This window comes from Lithobates pipiens, unplaced genomic scaffold (assembly GCF_037356315.1).
Source record: "Lithobates pipiens isolate NorthernLeopardFrog02 unplaced genomic scaffold, aLitPip1_a1.2 Scaffold_23, whole genome shotgun sequence".
Lineage (NCBI taxonomy): Eukaryota > Metazoa > Chordata > Amphibia > Anura > Ranidae > Lithobates > Lithobates pipiens.
This window is the reverse complement of record NW_027507785.1, coordinates 303,319,420-303,340,069: the sequence shown is the minus strand read 5'-3', so window position 1 is coordinate 303,340,069 and position 20,650 is coordinate 303,319,420. Positions and strand designations below refer to the sequence as shown.

Genomic DNA, 20,650 nt, shown 5'->3' with positions numbered 1-20,650 from the left:
TATATATATATATATATATATATATATATATATATATATATATATATATATATATATATATATATATATATATATATATAACAAACACTGAGCAAAATGATAAAAGCAACACTTATGTGTTTGCCCCTATTTATCATTAGCTGAACTCAAAGATCTATGACTTTTTATTTGTACACAAAAGGCCTATTTCTCTCAAATATTGTTCACAAATCTGTCTAAATCTGTGTTAGTGAGCACTTCTCCTTTGCCGAGATAATCCATCCACCTCACAGGTGTGGCATATCTACATGCTGATTAGACAGCATGATTATTGCACAGGTGTGCCTTAGGCTGGCCACAATAAAAAAGGGCACTCTAATGCCGCGTACACACGATTGGAATTCGCGTCGGAAAAATCTTGGATGGTTTTTCCGACGGAATTCTGCTCACGCTTGGCTTGCATACGCACGGTCACACTTTCGACCGTCAAGAACGCGGTGACGTACAAAACTACGACAAGCCGAGAGAATGAAGTTCAATGCTTCCGAGCATGCGTCGAATTGTTTCCGAGCATGCGTAGGAATTTTGCGCGTCAGAATTGGTACAGACGATCGGAATTTCCCATCTGAACTTTTTCCGACCGAAAAATTGAGAACATGCTCCGACGCGGGTGGCCAGCTTCCTGGTACGCTTGTTTAACAACCAGCTATTTCTTCACATAGAATTCGGATCGATTGTTTTTCCACTGATCCAAATTCTAATCGTTCTGAAAAGTTGGAATTCGTTCGAAAATTAATAAATGAAACAAATTTTAATAAAAACGAAATTTAACAGAATCAAGACTAAACGTATTCCCGAAATCAAACTAAACGAATTCCATAACGAAACGAAATCAGTAAAATAGCGAATCTATCCAAAACAAAACACATTTTTTCAGTTCTGCACATGTCTACTGTGCATGTGGTTTGGGGTAGTTTGGGGGTGCTCCCATTCATTCCTAACAGGAGCCCTACAGTCATCCATGCATAAAATGACACACCTGACCCTCAAAGTACAACAGTACACACATCAGAAAACATAGATGCGGTGCTTTGAGAAAAATGGCATGTGTATGCAGGTTCTGTATGAAATTAATGGGCACCACAATGCATCGAGCATGCATAGGGGTAAAGGCGCCCTTAAAGTGAACCTGTGCTTTGCCCAAGCACAGCCCTTGGAACTGCTTATACTGTTCCCCCATTGATTAATTATGGAGTGTTCCTATGAAAAATGTTTTCAGTTGGAATCAAACCTTGGCAATGCCACGCAATGGTATTTGACTGGTGACAATGGCACAATAAGCACCTATTCAGCCACGAGGCTCAAATGTTCAAGTCAGTGCAGCAGTGCCAACAAACCTTAAACTTTTAGTGCACCTTATTCATACTGCAGTTGGGAGGGATGGGGCATTCAGAAGATGTTAAAACATGTGCCAAGTGCTCCTCCTTTGGGAGGATATAAATAGATTTATTATTTTATGGATTTTTTTTTTTTTTAAACCTTAATTCAGTGTTAGCACATAATCATTGCAATGTACACGATGAACCTTACATATACATTTAAAGGGGTTGTAAAGCTTTGTTTTTTTATTTTCTAAATAGGTTCCTTTAAGCTAGTGCATTGTTGGTTCACTTACCTTTTCCTTCGATTTCCCTTCTAAATGTTTTTTTTTCTTTGTCTGAATTTCTCACTTCCTGTTTCTCCTCAGTAAACTTCACACCATCATCGGAGCGGTGTTTAGTCAGCCAGAACAGCTTACCGAACAGCTTACTGAGGAGGAACAGGAAGTGAGAAATTCAGACAAAGAAAACAAAGAAAAAAAAAACATTTAGAAGGGGAATCGAAGGTCTTAAAGGAACCTATTTAGAAAAAAACTAACCTTTACAGCCCCTTTAAGATCCATATAAGATTGTGTTAGAAATCCAATTAGTAAATTGCTCTAATAGGCAGCCATATGGTATCTACGCAACAAATGTTATATGCAAATAAGAAACTAATTCAGTTTCAAGCCAAACGTTAGGAATTACGCATAAATCCCTTAGGGCCCTAGTCAACAGTGACAAATATAAAAAAAAAAATAGATGGGACCTAGGTAGTCTGTCATATAACTGTATATGGCAACTGAACACGTTAAAGCTGAACTCCAGGTAGGAAAACACATTAATTCAGGTATGTGTTTAGGAAAAAAAAAAGTATTTTAAATGTAACTTGTGTGTGTACTTGATATCCTGTAATGTGCTGTATAGCAGCAGTCTGGGAGAGGGAGGGGCAGAACCAGGAGCCAATCAGGTGTGATGGACAACATATGAGTTGGTAAGGGACATGTGAACAGAGGGATAACAAATCCCTGTACTGCTACTGGGAGAGGGTTAGGGGGTGACCACGCTCCATTGTAGAGAAAAGCCAGGTCACCAGACACTCTCTGATATCTGCTAGGGTTGTGTATATATCAATATGCAAATACCTTTGTAGGTAAAGCAGCTGGGGTTTAGATTTAAAAACCTTATAAATTGGTCTATTGATTCACAGAATAGACTATTTGAATTGGCCATAAAAGCCAAACCTCACTGGTTTCTTTTTAACACAGAGTAGCCCTTGAAATAACTTTCGGATCTCAGGGATCGCCTGCTAATAATTATTATATTTACACCTCGTGGTACTTTAGTTTGAACACCAAGTTGCAGATAGAAGAATAAATGAAAGAAAAAACAATGTGCCATACTTTTCATGTTTGGCACCCTCCACATCAGTGATCTCCAAACTGCGGCCTGGGGGCCAGATGTGACCTTTGCATTCTTTTATCCAGCCCTTGGGTCACTATTTCATCACTTACACTAACAATGGGCCCCAATGACACTAATGTTGGGGCACAATTCCTCCCACTGACACCAACGATGGGGTGCAATTTCTCCAAATGACCCCCAACAATGGTGCCCACTGACATCAACGATGGGGCACAATTCCCCCCAGTGACACCAACAATGGGGCACAATTCCTCCTAATCATACCAATGATGGGGCACAATTCCTCCCACTTACACCAGCAATGGGGCACAATTGCTCCCACTGACACCTGCAATGGGGCACAATTCCTCCCACTGACACCTGAGATGGGGCACAATTCCTCCTAATGACACCAATGATGGAGCACAATTCCTTCCACTGACACAAACAATGGGGCACAATTCCTCCTAATAACACCAATGATGGGGCACAATTCCTTCCACTGACACCAACAATGGGGCATTGTTTTTTCCCACTGATGTCAGCAACTTTTCTACTCTTAGTGGCCACAGTTTTGACCCTCTAAATTTTGAAGGACAGTAAAGTGGCCCTTTGTTTAAAAAGTTTGGAGACCCCTGCTCTATATCAAAGTGCATTTGGCTCTACACAATCATTGTGAGTGTTGATGCTCACATTGATGGTTAGTAGATCAATGTCCCCTTTCACTGGTGGCCTGGAAAAAACGCTTCATTACAGGTAATCTGGGAAGATTGCTCTATAAGCTGGCTAAATACTTGTAGATATTTTCAAGAATTCATACAGAAATTTGTTGAAAAATTCTCAATACATTCAACAGCTTGACAAATGTCATTCAAAAGTAGTTTACAATTTAATTTGCTTTTCAAAATTAAATTTTACATTTATTGAAAAAAAAAAGTTCACTGTTAGAAATGTGTTTATCCGAGGCAAAATGTTCCATCCTGCTCCTTTTTCTCAGCAATGCAGTTGAAAACGAACATCAATTTTAACCCGCTAACAATTGGAAAAGCGAATTAACATTCTTGAAACAAATTTTTTTAAATGGAATCCTGCTAGTATATATCCAGCTTAATATTGGTAGTCATGGACAAGAGGGCGCAAACGCCTAGTGCATTACCACCCAAACCATTTATTAAAAATACACAACAGTGTTATACTCACAAAATTGGAATAAAATCAAGCTTATCAATTGAACCGCTCCACCAGGTGAGACGGGTGACTCATCTATTGCCCCACGGGGGAAAAGCTTACACAATTCAAGGGACAAACTCTGTAGCTCTGAGGAAGGAGGTCTGTCCCCTGAATTGTGTAAGGTTTTCCACCATGGGGCAATAGTCACCCATCTCATCTGCTGGAGCGGTTCACTTGATAAGCTTGATTTTATTCCAATTTTGTGAGTATAACACAGTTGTATGTTTTTAATAAATGGTTTTGGCGGTAATACACTAGGCATCTGCTCCCTCTTCCTCCGAATCGAACCCTGATTCCCCATTACCTGTGGTCACCATGGTAGGTGCAGAAAGTACCATCGGAAGTGTATGTTTTTAGAGTACTCGGAAGACCGGCCAGTCTGAGGAGGGTTGCATTGTTAAAAACCATTGTCCGCCATTGTCCTTTTTTGGGGAAGACTTTGAATTGGGCACTGGATGTTTTTTTTTTTTTTTTTGATTGGTAGTCATGGGGAAGAATCACTCCTACAGATAGCTAAAAAAGGCAATTGGTGTCAGTGATTACTCGTCTGAGGGGTATAATTGCTCCCTGCTACAAAAATCTCTAGCAACCTTAGAAGGATCCCTAGAGTTCCATCGGAAACCTGGTTGTGAAAGGCTTGGTCTTGTCCATTGACTAAAGGAAGCGTCTTCTATTGGAGGATAATTGTTATGTCTTTCTTGTTTGCTCAGTCTCAGTGGATATCACCAATGGACAAGACCAAACGGCTCCCCGATATGTCTACATTTAGTTTCAAGGTGTATATCAGCCCTTTCAAGCATTTGGATCACCATTTGCTTGCTTTCGGCACTACCGTATATATATATATTTCTGCTTTAGTACCCGTTCAGTAATGTCAACCTCAATGTACCTCAATGTACATGAACAGTTTTTGAACCATTGCAGTAGACTCCGCCTGGATAAATTTCAGGCTAATCAGAATTGTCTTAAGGCTATTGAATAGGGCCCCTCTTTCATAAAAGTGAAAGCAACTATTTTGAAAGACTGAAAAAACAGTTGACACGTCAGTTCATTAGATGGCAACAATATTATCCTAGTTTTAATGGATGCCTTTATTGCCTCCACTTGACAGAATCATCTTCAACATGCCAAATCCTGCCAAAAGGGCCTGGCTACTTTGAGGATTATTTGTTTTATCATGCTAAGCTTTTTCTTTTCCAACCACGGATGTATGACTCGATCGAGGCCATACATCACTGATCATTAATGGGTTAAACATTATGTAATGATAATGTACACATCATGCTCTTGTGTTGAGTGTTGGCTTTCATGCAATACTGACATGTTTAGCTATAGAACACAGCAATAACTGTCCACTTCCTGCGCCTGGGAAATGAAAGGAAACCGAAACCCCAACTGGATGACATTCTGATGATGTCATTGCTATGATGAAACGCGTCAAGTTGGTACGCACAGTGCGCTACGCTGATCCCCAGGTGGAGCGCATGCCAACCCTGGCAGATGGGTCTTGCTGTTCTTACCATTTGTATGGGTCAGGGAGAGGATTTCTAATGTTGTAACCTTGTAGCAAGATTCAATAAACTATTCTGGAACTTTTTTACGCTATGAGGATCTCCGGTTTCTTTCTTCTTTTTCATACTGCTCATTAAGAGACATCAGTGTTGGAACTATGGGATATCGTGAGGAGGGACGTGGGGATTGGTCGGTACTTTGCCTCCTCCGTTCACAGAGACCATCAAGCTTGATTTGACTCCTCTTGCCATATGGCAAATAGGGTCAACTACGTCCCGTGAGTAGGAATTTCTATCATATCCTGCACTGGAGTCTGTTTGGCACCGGTGGGCAAAAGGGCGTACAGGTAGGTCCCCTTTAATATGCGGCATTGTGGGCGTGCAACTGCTACATGCTCCGTGACCACGGGTCCCACGGACTTGATGTCCGTCGGGTGCCCACAATAACTGAGTGGAAGAACGGGGAGATGCAAACAAGGCATTTCCCCGTTTTGCCTAGTGTCATCGGGAGCAGTGATCGCTGTCATGTGAGTAGTAGCCCATTCCCTCCCCCCAGTTAGAATCACTCCCCTGGACACACTTAACCCCTTGATCGCCTCCTCGCGTTTAACCCCTTCCCTGCCAGTGTCATTTACACAGTAATCAGTGCATTTTTATAGCACTGATCGCTGTATAAATGACATTGGTCCCAAAATAGTGTCAAAAGTGTTCGATGTTTTCCGCCATAATGTCGCAGTCAAAATAAAAATCGCAGATCGCCGCTATTACTAATAAAGAAATAATAATGAAAATGCCATAAAACGATCCCCTATTTTGTAGACGCTATAACTTTTGTGCAAACCAATCAATATACGCTTAATGCAATTTTTTTTACCAAAAATATGTAGAAGAATATGTATCGGCCTAAACTGAGAAAAAATAGTATTTTGATATATTTTTGGAGGGTATTTATTATAGCAAAAAGTAAAAAATATAGCTTTTTTTTCCAAATTGTCGCTCTTTTTTTGTTTTTAGCGCAAAAAATAAAAACCACAGAGATGACCAAATCCGAGTGTACTTCGGCTTTGTGTATCTCGGCTCCGATCGCTCTCTTCCCCACAATTAGCGGGAGATCGGCGGGGATCAGCGTATAACACGCACCCACGATTTTCCCCTGATTTTAAGGGGAAAAAAGTGTGTGTTATACGTCGATAAATATGGTAATAGAGGGGAAATCTTCCAATGAGGGACACTACTTCTGGTGACCTGGGGGTTCTCAAGAAATTCCCTCAATTTGCAAGGATTGCCTCTCACTTCCTGTTTAGTTATGGGACAGGAAGTGAAGGAAAATCTCCTCAATGGGACACAGATGGCAAAAAAAAAAAAAAAGGAGTTATAACCCTCCCTTCTTCTATCCAAAATTAAAAAAAAAAAAATGCCTATAGTTTTTCTTTAATTTCCAGATAAAGCATCTCACTGACCATGTTGTTATCTCTTATACTCTATCAATGAATCAGTATCCGATCAGATGGTATGACAAAATGCCTAGTCTTTCAGTTTTGTGGGCAGTACTGAAGGAATCTAGAGCAGCATTTTCTCTAGGAAAGATATTGCAGAACTCCTAGCTATCCTTTTCCAGCCTCAGCATGACTTTTATTTTAGCTTTATTCTAACATTTGATTCCTGGTTTACGTCAATGTGTTTATTGTGCATATATGTAGGATTTTTTGTATCAATATGCCCAATCCTTCCAGGGCACGGTCCTTTCCACTTCCAGCCAAATCTCTCCAAGGATGGGTTTTCTTTTACATAGTACATAGTTAGTAAGGTTGAATAAAGACAGCAGTCCATCCAGTTCAACCTGAGTGAGTGTCTACAATTGTCCCTATCCCTGTATATTGCACACTCACATCGGTCCCTACCCTCAAGGAGCCCACAATCCAAGGTCCCAATTCATATACTAGGGCCAATTTTGGACAGAAGCCAATTAACCTACCTGTATGTCTTTGGAGTGTGGGAGGAAACCGGAGTACCCGGAGGAAACCCACGCAGGCACAGGGAGAACATGCAAACTCCAGGCAGGTAGTGTGGTGGTTGGGATTTGAACCAGCGACCCTTTTTACTGCTAGGCAAAAGTACTAACCACGACACCACTGTGCCGCTCTTTTTAAAATGTATTAAACATCATTAGATGTTATTCACAGCGCAGCTCGATAACATATTAATGTGAAGCGTCAGTATTGCTTTGTCCCAGCTGAACACATATAAGCCATACACAGAACATTGCAGAATGTGCTCTATAACCTTGTGTTTCCATGTCGGATGACAGTTACATGGCTACAAAACAAAATACACCTTGTTATGGAGATGAATTAGCGTTAAATTCACATTGATGACACACAACGGCAGTAATATACATACTACAAAATGGGATGTATGAACACATAAAACAATGCAAAACCACATTCTGAACCTCATATATACAGCACAACATAATTGTGAGCCTAACAAGCAAAGGTTTAGGATGTTCCCCCCATGTTCTTTTTTGCCTCAATCACAATAAGCATTATTTAAATGACATGGTCAATCCAACATCTTTGTCCCTACCAGACGTAACTTTGTTGATGCGTTTCACTTATAATACAACAATAATAAAAAATAAATGATGAGTATGCTGTTGACCACCCTGTATTATAATTCTGTATTGCTTTTAACTGTACTTTGTTCTATGCAGTATCATATCTACTCTTCAAACATCCCCTGAGGAAGCCCTAAGAGGGGAAACACGTCGGGACAAGTCACTCCATGTCATTGTTGAGTGACCACTTTTTCCATCATTTGATTAGATGTGTATCCACATCTGTGTATTATATGTACAGCCAATACTTTTAAATTTTATTTTGTATAATAAAAAATTTTTTTTTTAACATTTTGGTGCGTTGTTAGCAATTCTACCGCAAAACCACATTCTGAACCTCATATATACAGCACAACATAATTGTGAGCCGAACAAGCAAAGGTTTAGGATGCACCCCCATGTTCTTTTTTGCCTCAATTACAATAAGCATTATTTAAATTACATGGTCAATCCAACGTCTTTGTCCCTACCAGACGTAACTTTGTTGATGGGTTTCGCTTATAATACAAAAATAATAAAAAATAATGATGAGTATGCTGTTGACCACCCTGTATTATAATTCTGTATTGCTTTTAACTGTACTTTGTTCTATGCAGTATCATATCTACTCTTCAAACACCCCCTGCGGAAGCCCTAAGAGGGGAAACATGTCGGGACAAGTCACTCCATGTCATTGTTGAGTGACCACTTTTTCCATCATTTGATTAGATGTGTATCCACATCTGTGTATTATATGTACAGCCAATACTTTTAAATTTGTCTTTTGTATAATAAATTTTATTTATTTTTTAACATTTTTGTGTGTTGTTGGTAATTCTACCACTTGGCGCCGTTACAATCCCACCAAAAACCATTCCCTTGCCTACATTTATTTGGGTAAAGTGTTGCATGTCCGCGCAATTGCCAGTTAAAGTAACAGTGCCATATCGCAAAAAATGGCCTGGGCATGGAGGGGGGTTTAATCTTCCAGAGGTCAAGTGGTTAAGGTTTTAATTTTATTTCTCACGTATGGCAATGATATTATTTGTTTTATTTGCATAAGAAAGAGGTGCACTGAAGATCTGGTCCTGTGCATAGTTTTTTTATGCATTGTATATGTTAATAATATTATTTGTTGTGTTTGCATAAGAAAGAAGCGCCCTGAAAGATCTAGTCACGTGGATATTTGGTCACGTGGCTTGCTCTTTTCTTATGTGGACTTTATATGCACAGTTTGAATGTTCATTTAATTTCTCACACATTATATATTGTTAAGATATTAATTGTTGCATTTTCAAATTTTTTGGATAGAGTGCTAGTGCTAAATGTTCTACATTTATGATTTTAGATTTTGTATCAAGATATAGTGTTAGCAGCTTCACTTTTATTTGATTTTATATTTTCTCTCTTTTTTTTCTGCTGGATGTATATCTGGCTGGTTAACATAAGGGAATAACTTTCATGGCTCTAAGCATTTTCCTGAAATGAGGAATAGCTCTCTTCCTTTAATGTGGTTGTAAACCCTTACAACCAATTTTGACCTACAGGTAAGCCTAGATTAAGGTTTACCTGTAGGTCCAAGAAATATCTCCCAAACCTATATGGTTTAGGAGATATTTGCCCGAAGACAGGCACCGCTGTCTACGGCGCATGCGGCGTAGACAGCGGCGCGCAGGCGCACTGGGGCAGGCCGCAGATCGTGGCGATATGCCGCGAGCGTCGGCTCCCGTGCACATGCACGGGAGTGACATCATCGTGGCTCTGACCTGGAAGTCGCTCCGGGATCCATGGCAGCGGCGAAGAGGAAGAGGGAGGACCGCTTCGGGGGCTTCGTTCTCAGGTAAGTTATTCCTAATGAGCTAGTATGCTATGCTATGCATACTAGGTCATTATGTCTTTGTCTTGCAGGATTTTTTTTTTCAGGATTTTTTAAAAAGGGTTTACAACCACTTTAAGAACGCTTTACAATTGGAGGGCTTTTTGATACCTCAAGCTCCAGGTAAAGAGTTAAGATAAAGCCAATTATTTTAAGATTGTGAGAAGTGACAAGTCCAGTTTTTATTGCAGTTTGTGTCCCCACCAGAGAAATTCTCTCTCCCTAATTGTGCTGGGGACCATCGTCACCGCAACTGGAAGTAAAGAAAAATCACTTATTTTGAGTTGAGACTTGAACAGGAATAGAAGGGAAATCTTCCAATTAGAAGATGTGACAGCTGTCTAGGAGGAGATTTCCCTTACTTTGGAGAAGTTTCCCTTCACTTCCTTACTCAACAATATATTAGTATTAGAATGTGGAGATTGATATACGCACCACCTCCTTTAAATATGACAGGAAATACCCAAAGAGCAAAAACAACTGAGTTTTAAGGTGCAGAAAAATCAATCAATATTAAATTAACCAAAACTAGAAAATTTTATTATTACATAGACACTTTAAAACTACTTAAAGTGGTGTTGCCACCAAAAAATGAAAAGCTGCTTAAAATTCATAAAAAAATAAAAAATAAATAATTGGCAAAAAAAAAATTTTTTACTCACCTCTAAATACCGGTTGCTAGGGGGTCCCTCGTAGTCTGCCTTCTTTATTGCCCGGGCTGGTGACATCACTTCCCCTTGCGCCGCACATTCACCTGGGACCTGTCACGTGTCCCAGGTGACTGTACGGCGTATCACGGCGCCCTGCGCCGCTCGCGCATGCGCAGTGGGTGCCCGGCTGTATAGCCACAGCCGGGGGCCCACAGTATGCATGACGGCGCCGCGAGCGGAGCAGGGAACGAGGGGGGGGGGGGCTTCGTTCCCCCGCATTGCTGGACCCTGGGGCAGGTAAGTGTCCGATTATTAAAAGCCAGCAGCTGCAGTATTTGTAGCTGCTGACTTTTAATTTTTTTTTTAAGGGGTACCCCACTTTAAATCATTAGGGCAGAATCAGCCCTGTGGTCACAATACAAAAGAATGGTTGCCTCTACATGTTTCACCACAAACGTGGCTTCTTCTGGAGATTTTGTAGGACCTTTCAATACAAATCCACCTTTAATAATGATCACGGTTCCAAATAATCCCCAAAACCCTCCAATAGTTCAGATGGAGGATGTCTGAGATAAAGGCAATTGTTTTAAGATTGTGAAACGTTACAAGTCCAGTTTTTATTGCAGTCTGTGTCCCCACTGGAGAAATTCTCTCTCCGTAATTGTCATGGGGACCGTCGTCACCGCAACTGGAAGTAAAGGAAAATCACTTATTTTGAGTTGAGACTTATGCAGGCCATACATGGTCGAATTTCAAACGAATTTTCTTTTCAAAATCAGAAAATTCATTTTTTTTTGTGATCCGATGATGCCACCATTGATTTTCGAAATTCGGCCGACCAAGCCTTCAATTTCACCTCATGTTGCTACAGAAAAGAATTTTCTTGGCCGGGAATCTTCTTTTCTCTCCGTAAATTTCCTTTTTTTATTACATTTCTCACACGATTCTCCCATCATTGATTAGAAAATCATTAGTTTTTCAAAAAATTTTCAACATGTCCGATTCCTCAAATTTTATTTCCACACGAAAATCGGCTGTTGCTGCAGCCCACTAATGGTGCGAAATTCATATACGAAAATTCTTAGATACGATTTTCGAAAGAAAATGATTTCGAAATTCGAACCATGTATGGCCGGCATTAGACAAGAATAGAAGGGAAATCTTCCAATTAGAACATTGTCTAGGAGGAGATTTTTCTTACTTTGAAGGCTTCTTCTGGAGCTTTTGTAGGATCTTTTCAACACAAATCCACTTTTAATAGTGATCAAGGTTCCAAATAATCCCCAAAACCCTCCAAGAGTTCTTAATGGGGGATGTCTGTGCCACAAAAGTGAGGGAAGAACAATTGCTCTACAGTTAAACCTGTTATCTCTGTAAAAACTTGAGGAATTTGATCGATCGATATTCACTTTCCTTTTTCCTTCACACAGTGATGGCAAATTTCAAAGTACTTGTGCGATCTGAGCACTTCCCTTCCTTTAATTTGCCTCTGTTCCTTGGTTCAGTGTCAGTAAGACACCTATTAACCTGGGAAGATCAACACTGTAATTGATCTATCCCAAGGGATTAACCCTTTTGAACAGGTATTAGAGCCGCACTGGTAACAGAGTTAAGATAAAGCCAATTATTTTAAGATCGTGGAAAGTTACAAGTCCAGTTTTTATTGCAGTTTGTGACCCCGCCGGAGAAATTCTCTCTCCCTAATTATCCTGGGGACTGTCGTCACCGCAACTGGAAGTAAAGAAAAATCACGTATTTTGAGTTGAGACTTGAGCAGGAATAGAAGGGAAATCTTCCAATTAGAACACGTGACAGCTGTCTAGGAGGAGATTTTCCTTACTTTGGAGAGATTTCCCTTCACTTCCTGTTTTGTCTTTAGTAGCCAGGACAGAAAATTATGAAAAATCTCTCTAACGGGACCAAGATGACAAAACCAATGGGACTTTATAAACTGGAGTTACGGCTCTGGGATTTTAAAAAGAGTTGGTAAGTAGGCAAATACTTATGCCCCGTACAAACGATCGGGAAATTCGGCCAGCAGAACTCCAATGTGGGCTTTTGGTCGGAAATTCTGACCGTGTGTATGCCCCATCGGACTTTTGCTGGCGGAATTCCTGCCAGCAAAAGATTGAGAGCAGGTTCTCTATTTTTCAGTTGGAAAAAGTTCCGATTGGAAATTCCGATCATCTGTACCAATTCCGACACCCAAATTTCCTACGCATGCTCAGAAACAATTTGACGCATGCTCTGTAGCATTGAACTTCATTTTCTCGGCTCGTCGTAGTGTTGTACGTCACCGCGTTCTTGAAGGTCGAAAGTTCAGAGAACTTTTGTGTGACCGTGTGTATGCAAAACAAGCTTGAGCGGAATTCCATCTGAAAAACCATCCAAGATTTTTCCGACGGAAATTCCGCTCATGTGTACGGGGCATAAGGATTTTGATGTGTAGAGTGTAAGGGGGCGAGTTATAATATTTTCCGACATTTCAATGTCAGTGTGCTAGTCCTTGTATGCAAAAATGCCAATTGTCTCAAAGCATCATTGTCCTTTTGGGTAAATTGTATAAAATTTTGGCTTCTATACACAACAAAGCTGCATATTGCTGGCTAGTGAATGCAGATTAATCCTATTCTAACAACAAGCATTTAAGCTTTAGCCATTACAGCTGATGGATTAGAGAGGGTTTTTCTGGATCTCCTACCTGACATGTGTATGACTTCAGATGATATAATGACGATGATGGTATTTCTTTAAAAAAAGTTCCACTTCAGTTCAAAGGCCATTGATTAAAGGGACATTCCAATTATCCAATTAAAATGTGATATTTCAGCCCATACAGCTTATAGTCTTTTTTCTTATTTTCAACCAGCGGGTTGATTAAAAAAAAAAAAAAGAAGAAGATGTGATTCCCCCATCCACACATTCGTATCCTGCCTGCTGAGCTATTTGATTGTGACAGTGGGGAGCCTTCCCCTATGTCAGAATACACTGATTAGTGCTTCCGGCTTTAACCAGCAGCACTGGTCAATCAGAAAAAACCCAACAAGCTGGTTTTTACAGAAGTTGTTTGGTAGATCCACTTCTGTACAACCAGCCTGCCCCAACCTGGATCAAAATTTGGTCGTTCCAGCAGAATTTCGGTCAATGTATCCCTGGCTTAGGAAGATGGCGAGTTTAAACAGCTAACGGTTATCTACACCCCTCGGGCACTCAATGGAGAGAAATCTGTCTCAGGGTCCCTGACTCTCCCTAGGCTCTCTCTGTAAGAGTTTATATAACTGAGAATGCAATATGAGGTGGTATCAAAAAGTTTAGAGACTAGTTTTGTAACACACCAACAGATGGCAGCACAAGGCTGCAAGCACAGTCACAGGGAGCACCGACCTTCATAAGTCAGTGTGCCAAAAGACATTGCCCTGTGTACATCAGGAGCTGTGCAACTGGTGCTACACAGACCATGTGCGTTACCACTTCTGCTATTTCATCATGGATAGCAAATTAGAACAAAGAGCAAAAGTCAAATTCCACTGAAACTAGGCAAATCTGCCACATTTGGCATGATTCGGCAAGTTTACGGCGACGCTACAATGAGTTGAAGATAGCAGAAGGTGCTTGACACACTTCGAAAAGAAGACCCCCAGGACACATTCCATAAGTGGCGGGAATGTAGGAGCGCTGGGGGACTATTTTGAGGGTGATAGTGTGTAAGTGTAGATAAATAAAGTACTTTCTTGTAAACAGAGCTAGTTTTGAAACTTTTTGATACCATTTCGTAGATGGACCAGAGGCTAACATACCATTTGTTTAGACTGTGCAAGGGTTCTCTCGGAGCCCATTAACACTAGATATGAGTCAGAAGGGATTTTGTCACAAAGCTGTCAATAAACAGCAAATTTTTTTACTTAGCCAGTAGTTGAATTGATAAAGGGTCGGAAACTGGTCTTGCACAGGAGCCTTTTTGATGACCATTTCCACCACTGGGGTGGACCACTGCTCTAGTATGAGAAGTGAAAGTCCAAGGAGAAGTAGGGGAAGGAGGGTTAGATACTGAATTCCACAAAACCCTCAAGAAGCCAGTGGGTCATTCAGGCTAACCAGATTCCATTAATAACTGAAATAACGTGGACTGACCATTGATGGATGGACTGACCATTGATGCCTAAAGTCCTACAATTCACTGTATGATAAATAATTTTTCTTACTTGGCTGCTTCTCTTAGAAGTGTGACGTTTCTCATTTTTCCCTCTCCGTCCTTAAATTCTGTCTTGTTTGCAACAGTTAGGATCCCATTCCTGGTGGAGAAGTCAGGGAAGCACCTCTGCAGAACTGTTAGAAGAAAAGACAAAGTCAGACAATTCTGCAACGTTAAACTTCTGAAACAGGTGTGAAGGGGCCAATCAACAGGCAATATGCAGACATGATGAGACACTTATTCTGTATTAATCTAGATACATCCGTCATCAAGGAATCTGGGGTCCTTTTGTTAAGTCTGTGACTTCCGTGTCTGCTATCCCTGAAAGCTAACCTCAGTAACTTTGCATATATCTGCTCCAAATCAAATGGTACACTTTTTTTACATAAAGAGAACCTGTAAACAGGTAAATTTATGGGCTCCCAAGTGCCAATGCTGACCATCTTCTGAAAAAATACTTGTCTGGCTGACATGCTGTTCATCAAACTTCAGTAATTTTCAAGTATACAGCCAGTGGAGTCAAAACCCCTGATCTCTTAGCATGCTCCAGGTCAGTTTCTCATGAACTACTGAAACCAGAGGATCAGCATGATAACCAGGCATCTAAAATTTTCAGATTTTCAATAATGGAAGAGGTCTCATGTCTGTTAAGATCCTCATTTATCCAGGTTATTTTACAGCTAATAGTAGTCAGTCCCATTTAACTGGCCTTCTTCGGTAAAGGTAAAGTGTTTCGTTCCGTATGATGAAATGCGTTGGTCGAGCTGGGACGCACGTAGCAGTGCATACAAGCTTCCAGTCCCCACCTTGGATTCTGAAATACATGAGGTTTTGTTTATGTCCCAATGTGGAGCAGGGAGGTCTATAGTACATTTATTGTATTGCCCTCCAAGGACATGAGGAGTGTGGAGGAGTTTTGAAACATGTCTCATTAGGGATGAGCTTATGTCACTACAGCCTGATATGACCACTCTATGTATGAGGGTCATGTCCTTCCGGTAAGACGTGCACAGTGGTGGTGTGTTACACAGTTTTTTTCTTACAAGATTCTTCTCACAGTCTTTGGGAGACATATGGTTTGGAAGCCTTTTGGGGTCACTGCCACAATTTCTTGGTTTCAAGTGTAGACTATATAAAACATTTTTTTTTTAAATTCTTATTCGAACGAAAGGCATGGGTTAACAGTCACATTTTCAGTATCAAAGCTGCTCAGAGGCAGCTGATGGAAACAAAGAGAGATCGACTTGTATAACTGTTACAGAAGAGTCAGGGGGTCAAAGACCGCTGATATAAAGTACATAGCACAATGCAAGAGCAGAAAAAGGGGGGCTTACCACCATGTGTGCATAACAGGCCTTCCTAGTGAGATGCCTGCCAAGATTCGGAACCCGGTGCCTTCCAGATATTTTGCTTTATGTATGATAAAACAGAATACAGAAAGAATCGAGAGGGAAGAAACAGAAGGATAAGGGCAGGAAGGGAGAGAGGAGGGTATGCGTCGAGGGGGGGGGGGGGCAGCTTGTGCCCTAACAAGGCATATGTTAAAGACCCAGCGGGAGTGTTGTAGGTTGGGGCCCCATACTCAGAGCCATGGGGCCCCATACTCAGAGCCATGCCATGGACCAGGGGTGCCCGAGGGGTCTTACATGTTCCCGAATGCACAGATCTTTAGAAAGTTCCAAAAGATATGCAGATAGGAGACCTCTTTCCGGCCACATCGCCAGCATAAATTGTGTGTGTGTAGAAAGATTTTATGTAGCATAGTTGGAACCCTGTACCATCGACATAAGATCTTGTAGCCCTGCTCTTGAAATATTTTAGCAATGGAAGACTTGCATGCAAACAATTAAGCCCATTTGACTTGGGCTGGAGAGAAAGTCAACTGTAGATCCTCCTCCCACTTAGGTATGTAAGATGGGATGAATCCCGTAGGAGAGGACACCAGTAATTTATACAGCTGAGATAGTAGGTTGGGTACATAAGACATATCCTTACACAAGTTTTCAAATGGAGCTGGGTTATGCAGGCTACCATGTTTAGCAATCATAGATTTCAAAAAGTGGTGTATCTGGTATGCCAACCAAACGTCAATAGGTGGGCCCAATAAATGAAGGTGTAGAAGACTAAATTTGTCTAATGCAGGCCATATATGGTCGAATTTCAAACAAATTTTCTTTCCAAAATCAGAAAGTTTGTTTTTTGTAATCCGATGGTGCCACCATTGATTTTTTAAATTGGGCCGACCAAGCCTTCAATTTCACCTCATGTTGCTACAGAAAAGAATTTTCGTGGCCGGGAATCTTCTTTTCTCTCTGTAAATTTTCTTTTCTTATTACATTTCTTGCACAATTCTCCCATCATTGAGAAAATTGTTAGTTTATCAAAAAATTTACAACATGTTCGATTCCTCAATTTGATTTCCGCACGAAAATTGGCTGTTGCTGCAGCTCACTAATGGTGCAAAATTCTTTCGAAATTGGAACCGTGTATGGCCGGCATAAAAGGCAGTCAAGATGTTTGTTATGCCGCGTACACACGATCGAATTGTCTGGCGGACTTGGCCCGGCAAACAATCCACCGGACTTTATAACGAACGGACTTGGCCACACACGGACACTCCGAAAGTCTGGCGATTGCTAACGCGATGACGTACAGCACGTATGACGGTACTAGAAAAAGGAAGCTCAATAGCCAGTAGCAAATAGCTTCCTTCTTGTACTTGCTTCAGAGCATGCGTCATTCTTAGTCCGACATATTTTGAGTCAAAACTACTTTCTAAGTCCGCCGGACTTTTACGATGAAAAAGTCAGCTGGAGCCCACACACGATCAAATTGTCCGGTGTACTGTGGTCCCAACTCGATCGTGTGTACGCGGCATAAGTGTTACCAGGCACAAGTACCAGATCCCTCAATGTGGTGATCAGGGGGGATCTTTTAATATGAGGGTTTGCTGATGAGTTTTGGAGTTTCAGACACTCCCCGTAACCTTGTAATGTGTTGGCTGTTCCTTGATGCCTCGTTATGATCAAACACCAATATTAAAAGATTTCAAACTCTTGGATCATTGATCTGGCACTCTCAATAAACCTTTTACAAGTCCTTACTTTGGGTCCCCTATATAAGGGACATCTTGCTTTATTGAAAGTAGCCTTACAATTGCACCCCATATGAACGTGAATGACTTTCTTTAACCATGACCTTCCTGTAATAAAAGCTTAACATGGGTTCTAACCTTTTCAATTTTTCTTTATTTTAGACAGAGTCAGGCTTTAACTTGTGTTTTCTTACCAGGTAGAAATGTAGCCCAGATTAAACAATACTTCAATAAGTATTTCTATATTTAAAATGCTCTTATTTAGTACACATATGGTAGCAACAAGAACTTACACGGCCTACTTGGAACAATCATAGATGGGCAGTCTTCATCCCGTAAAACTTCTGCAATAGACTGAGATAATCACAGATCAGGTAAAGCTTCTACAGATTTATACTTTTATACAAAAACCAAATAACTGCCAATCATACTGCTCTATGTGGGTGATGCCATTCTTGTTTTATAATATACAGAGTTCAGATTTATTATGGATCTTTATAATTGTACAAAATGGGGTTATTTTTACATTTTTAAAGCGTATTTTTTCATTTTGAATCTAATAGAGAAGGGTTAAAACTGAGCCTAGCTCTGAGAAAGGGGGTGCACCCCCCAAAACACGTTAGATGTACCCTGTGTTGTTTTTATGGCCTTTTGTGAGTACCCACTTTTATATAAAACATTTGTATTATTAAATTATCTTTGGTAATGCACTAGGTGTGTGCGGCTTCCATTTCTGTTTTTCTTAAAACCTTAGGTCGGGTTTTATTTTGCTCCCTGGATTTCATTGGGGACATTTGCCTTCACTTCCTGTAGACACAGAAAGTGAAGGGAAAGGCCCACAGCAATGGTGAGGAAATCACAAAAAGGCAAAGTAGGGGGAAACGCAACTCCCTTACACACTTTCTACAGAAGCTCCATAAAGGAAAAAGGGGAACCACTTGTAGGGAGGTGCAGTACCGTGTGGTGTGATGGCAGTAAACACTTGGAAACCAGATATAATAACAGAACTGTATTGTAGTTCAAGTCCAAACACCACAACTACCTGGTGGAAAGGCAACCCAACCGGGTGGACTCACAAACTGTTGCAGAGAACAGGGTAGCAGCAGATCTCGGAAGCTCCAACAATGTCTGTCTCAAAGGATAGAATGCAGCCTGGCTGGTCTGCGCCCAAACGGGGAGTCTTCCAGTAAAGATAGCCTGTCCATGCTCTTTCCCTGCTCACCAGGAACCTCTGCCTACCACTATTGCTGTCAGATGGGTAACCTCTCCCTACACTACCCACACGCAGAATGTGCACCAAGCCTGGGAGCCAGGTCCTTAACTAGGCTTTGCCTGACCCAAGATGGCTGCCAGAGTCACATGGGCCGGCAGCATCCAACTTCCCCAGTGACCCAGGATGTTCCTCTTGACTTCTGTTCCAACTGCAATGCCGCTGCAGTTAAGCACCACCTGCAGTGTAGAAAATAGACTGCACCTGACTACCTGTTCACCATACTAAAAGCCTCAGCCCTTGTACACACGGTCGGAAATTCCGACAGAAAATGTCCGATCGGACCGTGTTGTGGGATAATCCGACCGTGTGTGGGCCCCATCAGACTTTTTCCATCGGAATGTCTGACCAACAAAGTTTGAGAGCTGGATATAAAATTTTCCGACAACATGATCCAATCGGACTTTGTCCGATTGTTTGTAGAGAATTCCGATCGCACAAAGTGCCACACATGCTCAGATCAAATTATGAGACCAAAGCTATTGGCTACTAGTCTGAACGTAGTCCCGTCGTAACGAACTAACGTCATCACGTTCCGAACGATCGGATTTTCCGACAACTTTGTCCGACCGTGTGTATGCAACGCCAGTTTCGGACAAAATCCAACAGATTTTGTGGTCGGAATTTCCGACCACGTGTACAAGGGCTTAGAGTCTGTTTATTGAGATTTGCAATATACAGACCACTCCATTGGGTACATACACTTTATAATGCATTTCACTCCTTTTTTCACTGCCTTAGACAGCTGTCACAGGATCTAGTGTCCCCACTGGAGGATTTCCACTGGTCCTCGCAGTTTTTGCACCTCCATGCTCTAGCGATCTAAGGTCCTGACATCATCAAGACCAGAGCGAGGTCCTTTGCCCTGCTCTGGATGTGAGGCTACAGAGGGACAGTCCACCAGCAGAGCGTGAGGGGGCACCTTCAGCCGGGGAAGTGGAGGATCAGGTAAGTAAAACTGCTTCTCCTCACCCCCTACACAAAATGAGCTATTAACGCTTGCAGTGCCGGTGCAGCCCCACTGCAAGGGATCTTTTTTTTATCTGTCCGGAGTTGGGCTTAAAGAAGTTTGTATTATAAGAGTAATTTTGTACGGGAGCACTAATTATGTCATCATATAAAATGTATTATTATTGCTACCACTAAAGTTCAAAGTTAATTCTCTGCACTTTTACTCTTCTGTGGCAACTTCCATCATTAATGTTGCTCCCTAGTAGTATGCCGACAGCTCTCTTGCTGCCTGTCCTTGATTTAACCACTTGCTTACCGGGCACTTACACCCCCTCCCTGCCCAGGCCATTTTTCAGCTTTCAGCGCTGTCACGCTTTGAATGACAATTGTGTGGTCATGCTACACTGTACACAAACAAATGTTTTATCATTTTCTTCACACAAATAGAGCTTTCTTTTGGTGGTATTTAATCACTGCTGGGTTGTTGTTTTTTTTCAAAAAAAAAAGACCAATAAATAAAAAAATATATATTTTTTTCA

The 20,650-nt window shown here is 41.2% G+C and overlaps 1 protein-coding gene across 5 annotated transcripts in view; it reads right to left on the bottom strand.

Moving 5' to 3' along the window:
• Nucleotides 1–20,650, bottom strand: part of SLC44A5 (solute carrier family 44 member 5) — a 293,848-nt gene that overhangs the window by 96,794 nt on the left and 176,404 nt on the right. For 3 of the 5 annotated variants that reach the window (XM_077450433.1, XM_077450434.1, XM_077450432.1), the window contains exons 7-9: nucleotides 18,184–18,244; nucleotides 14,807–14,930; nucleotides 7,766–7,798 (exon numbers count right to left, since the gene is read on the bottom strand). In XM_077450433.1, the coding sequence (XP_077306559.1) occupies nucleotides 7,766–7,798; nucleotides 14,807–14,930; nucleotides 18,184–18,244 (218 nt within the window). The remainder of the gene's footprint in view (nucleotides 1–7,765; nucleotides 7,799–14,806; nucleotides 14,931–18,183; nucleotides 18,245–20,650) is intronic. The other 2 variants (XM_077450436.1, XM_077450435.1) reach the window with 1 other exon arrangement.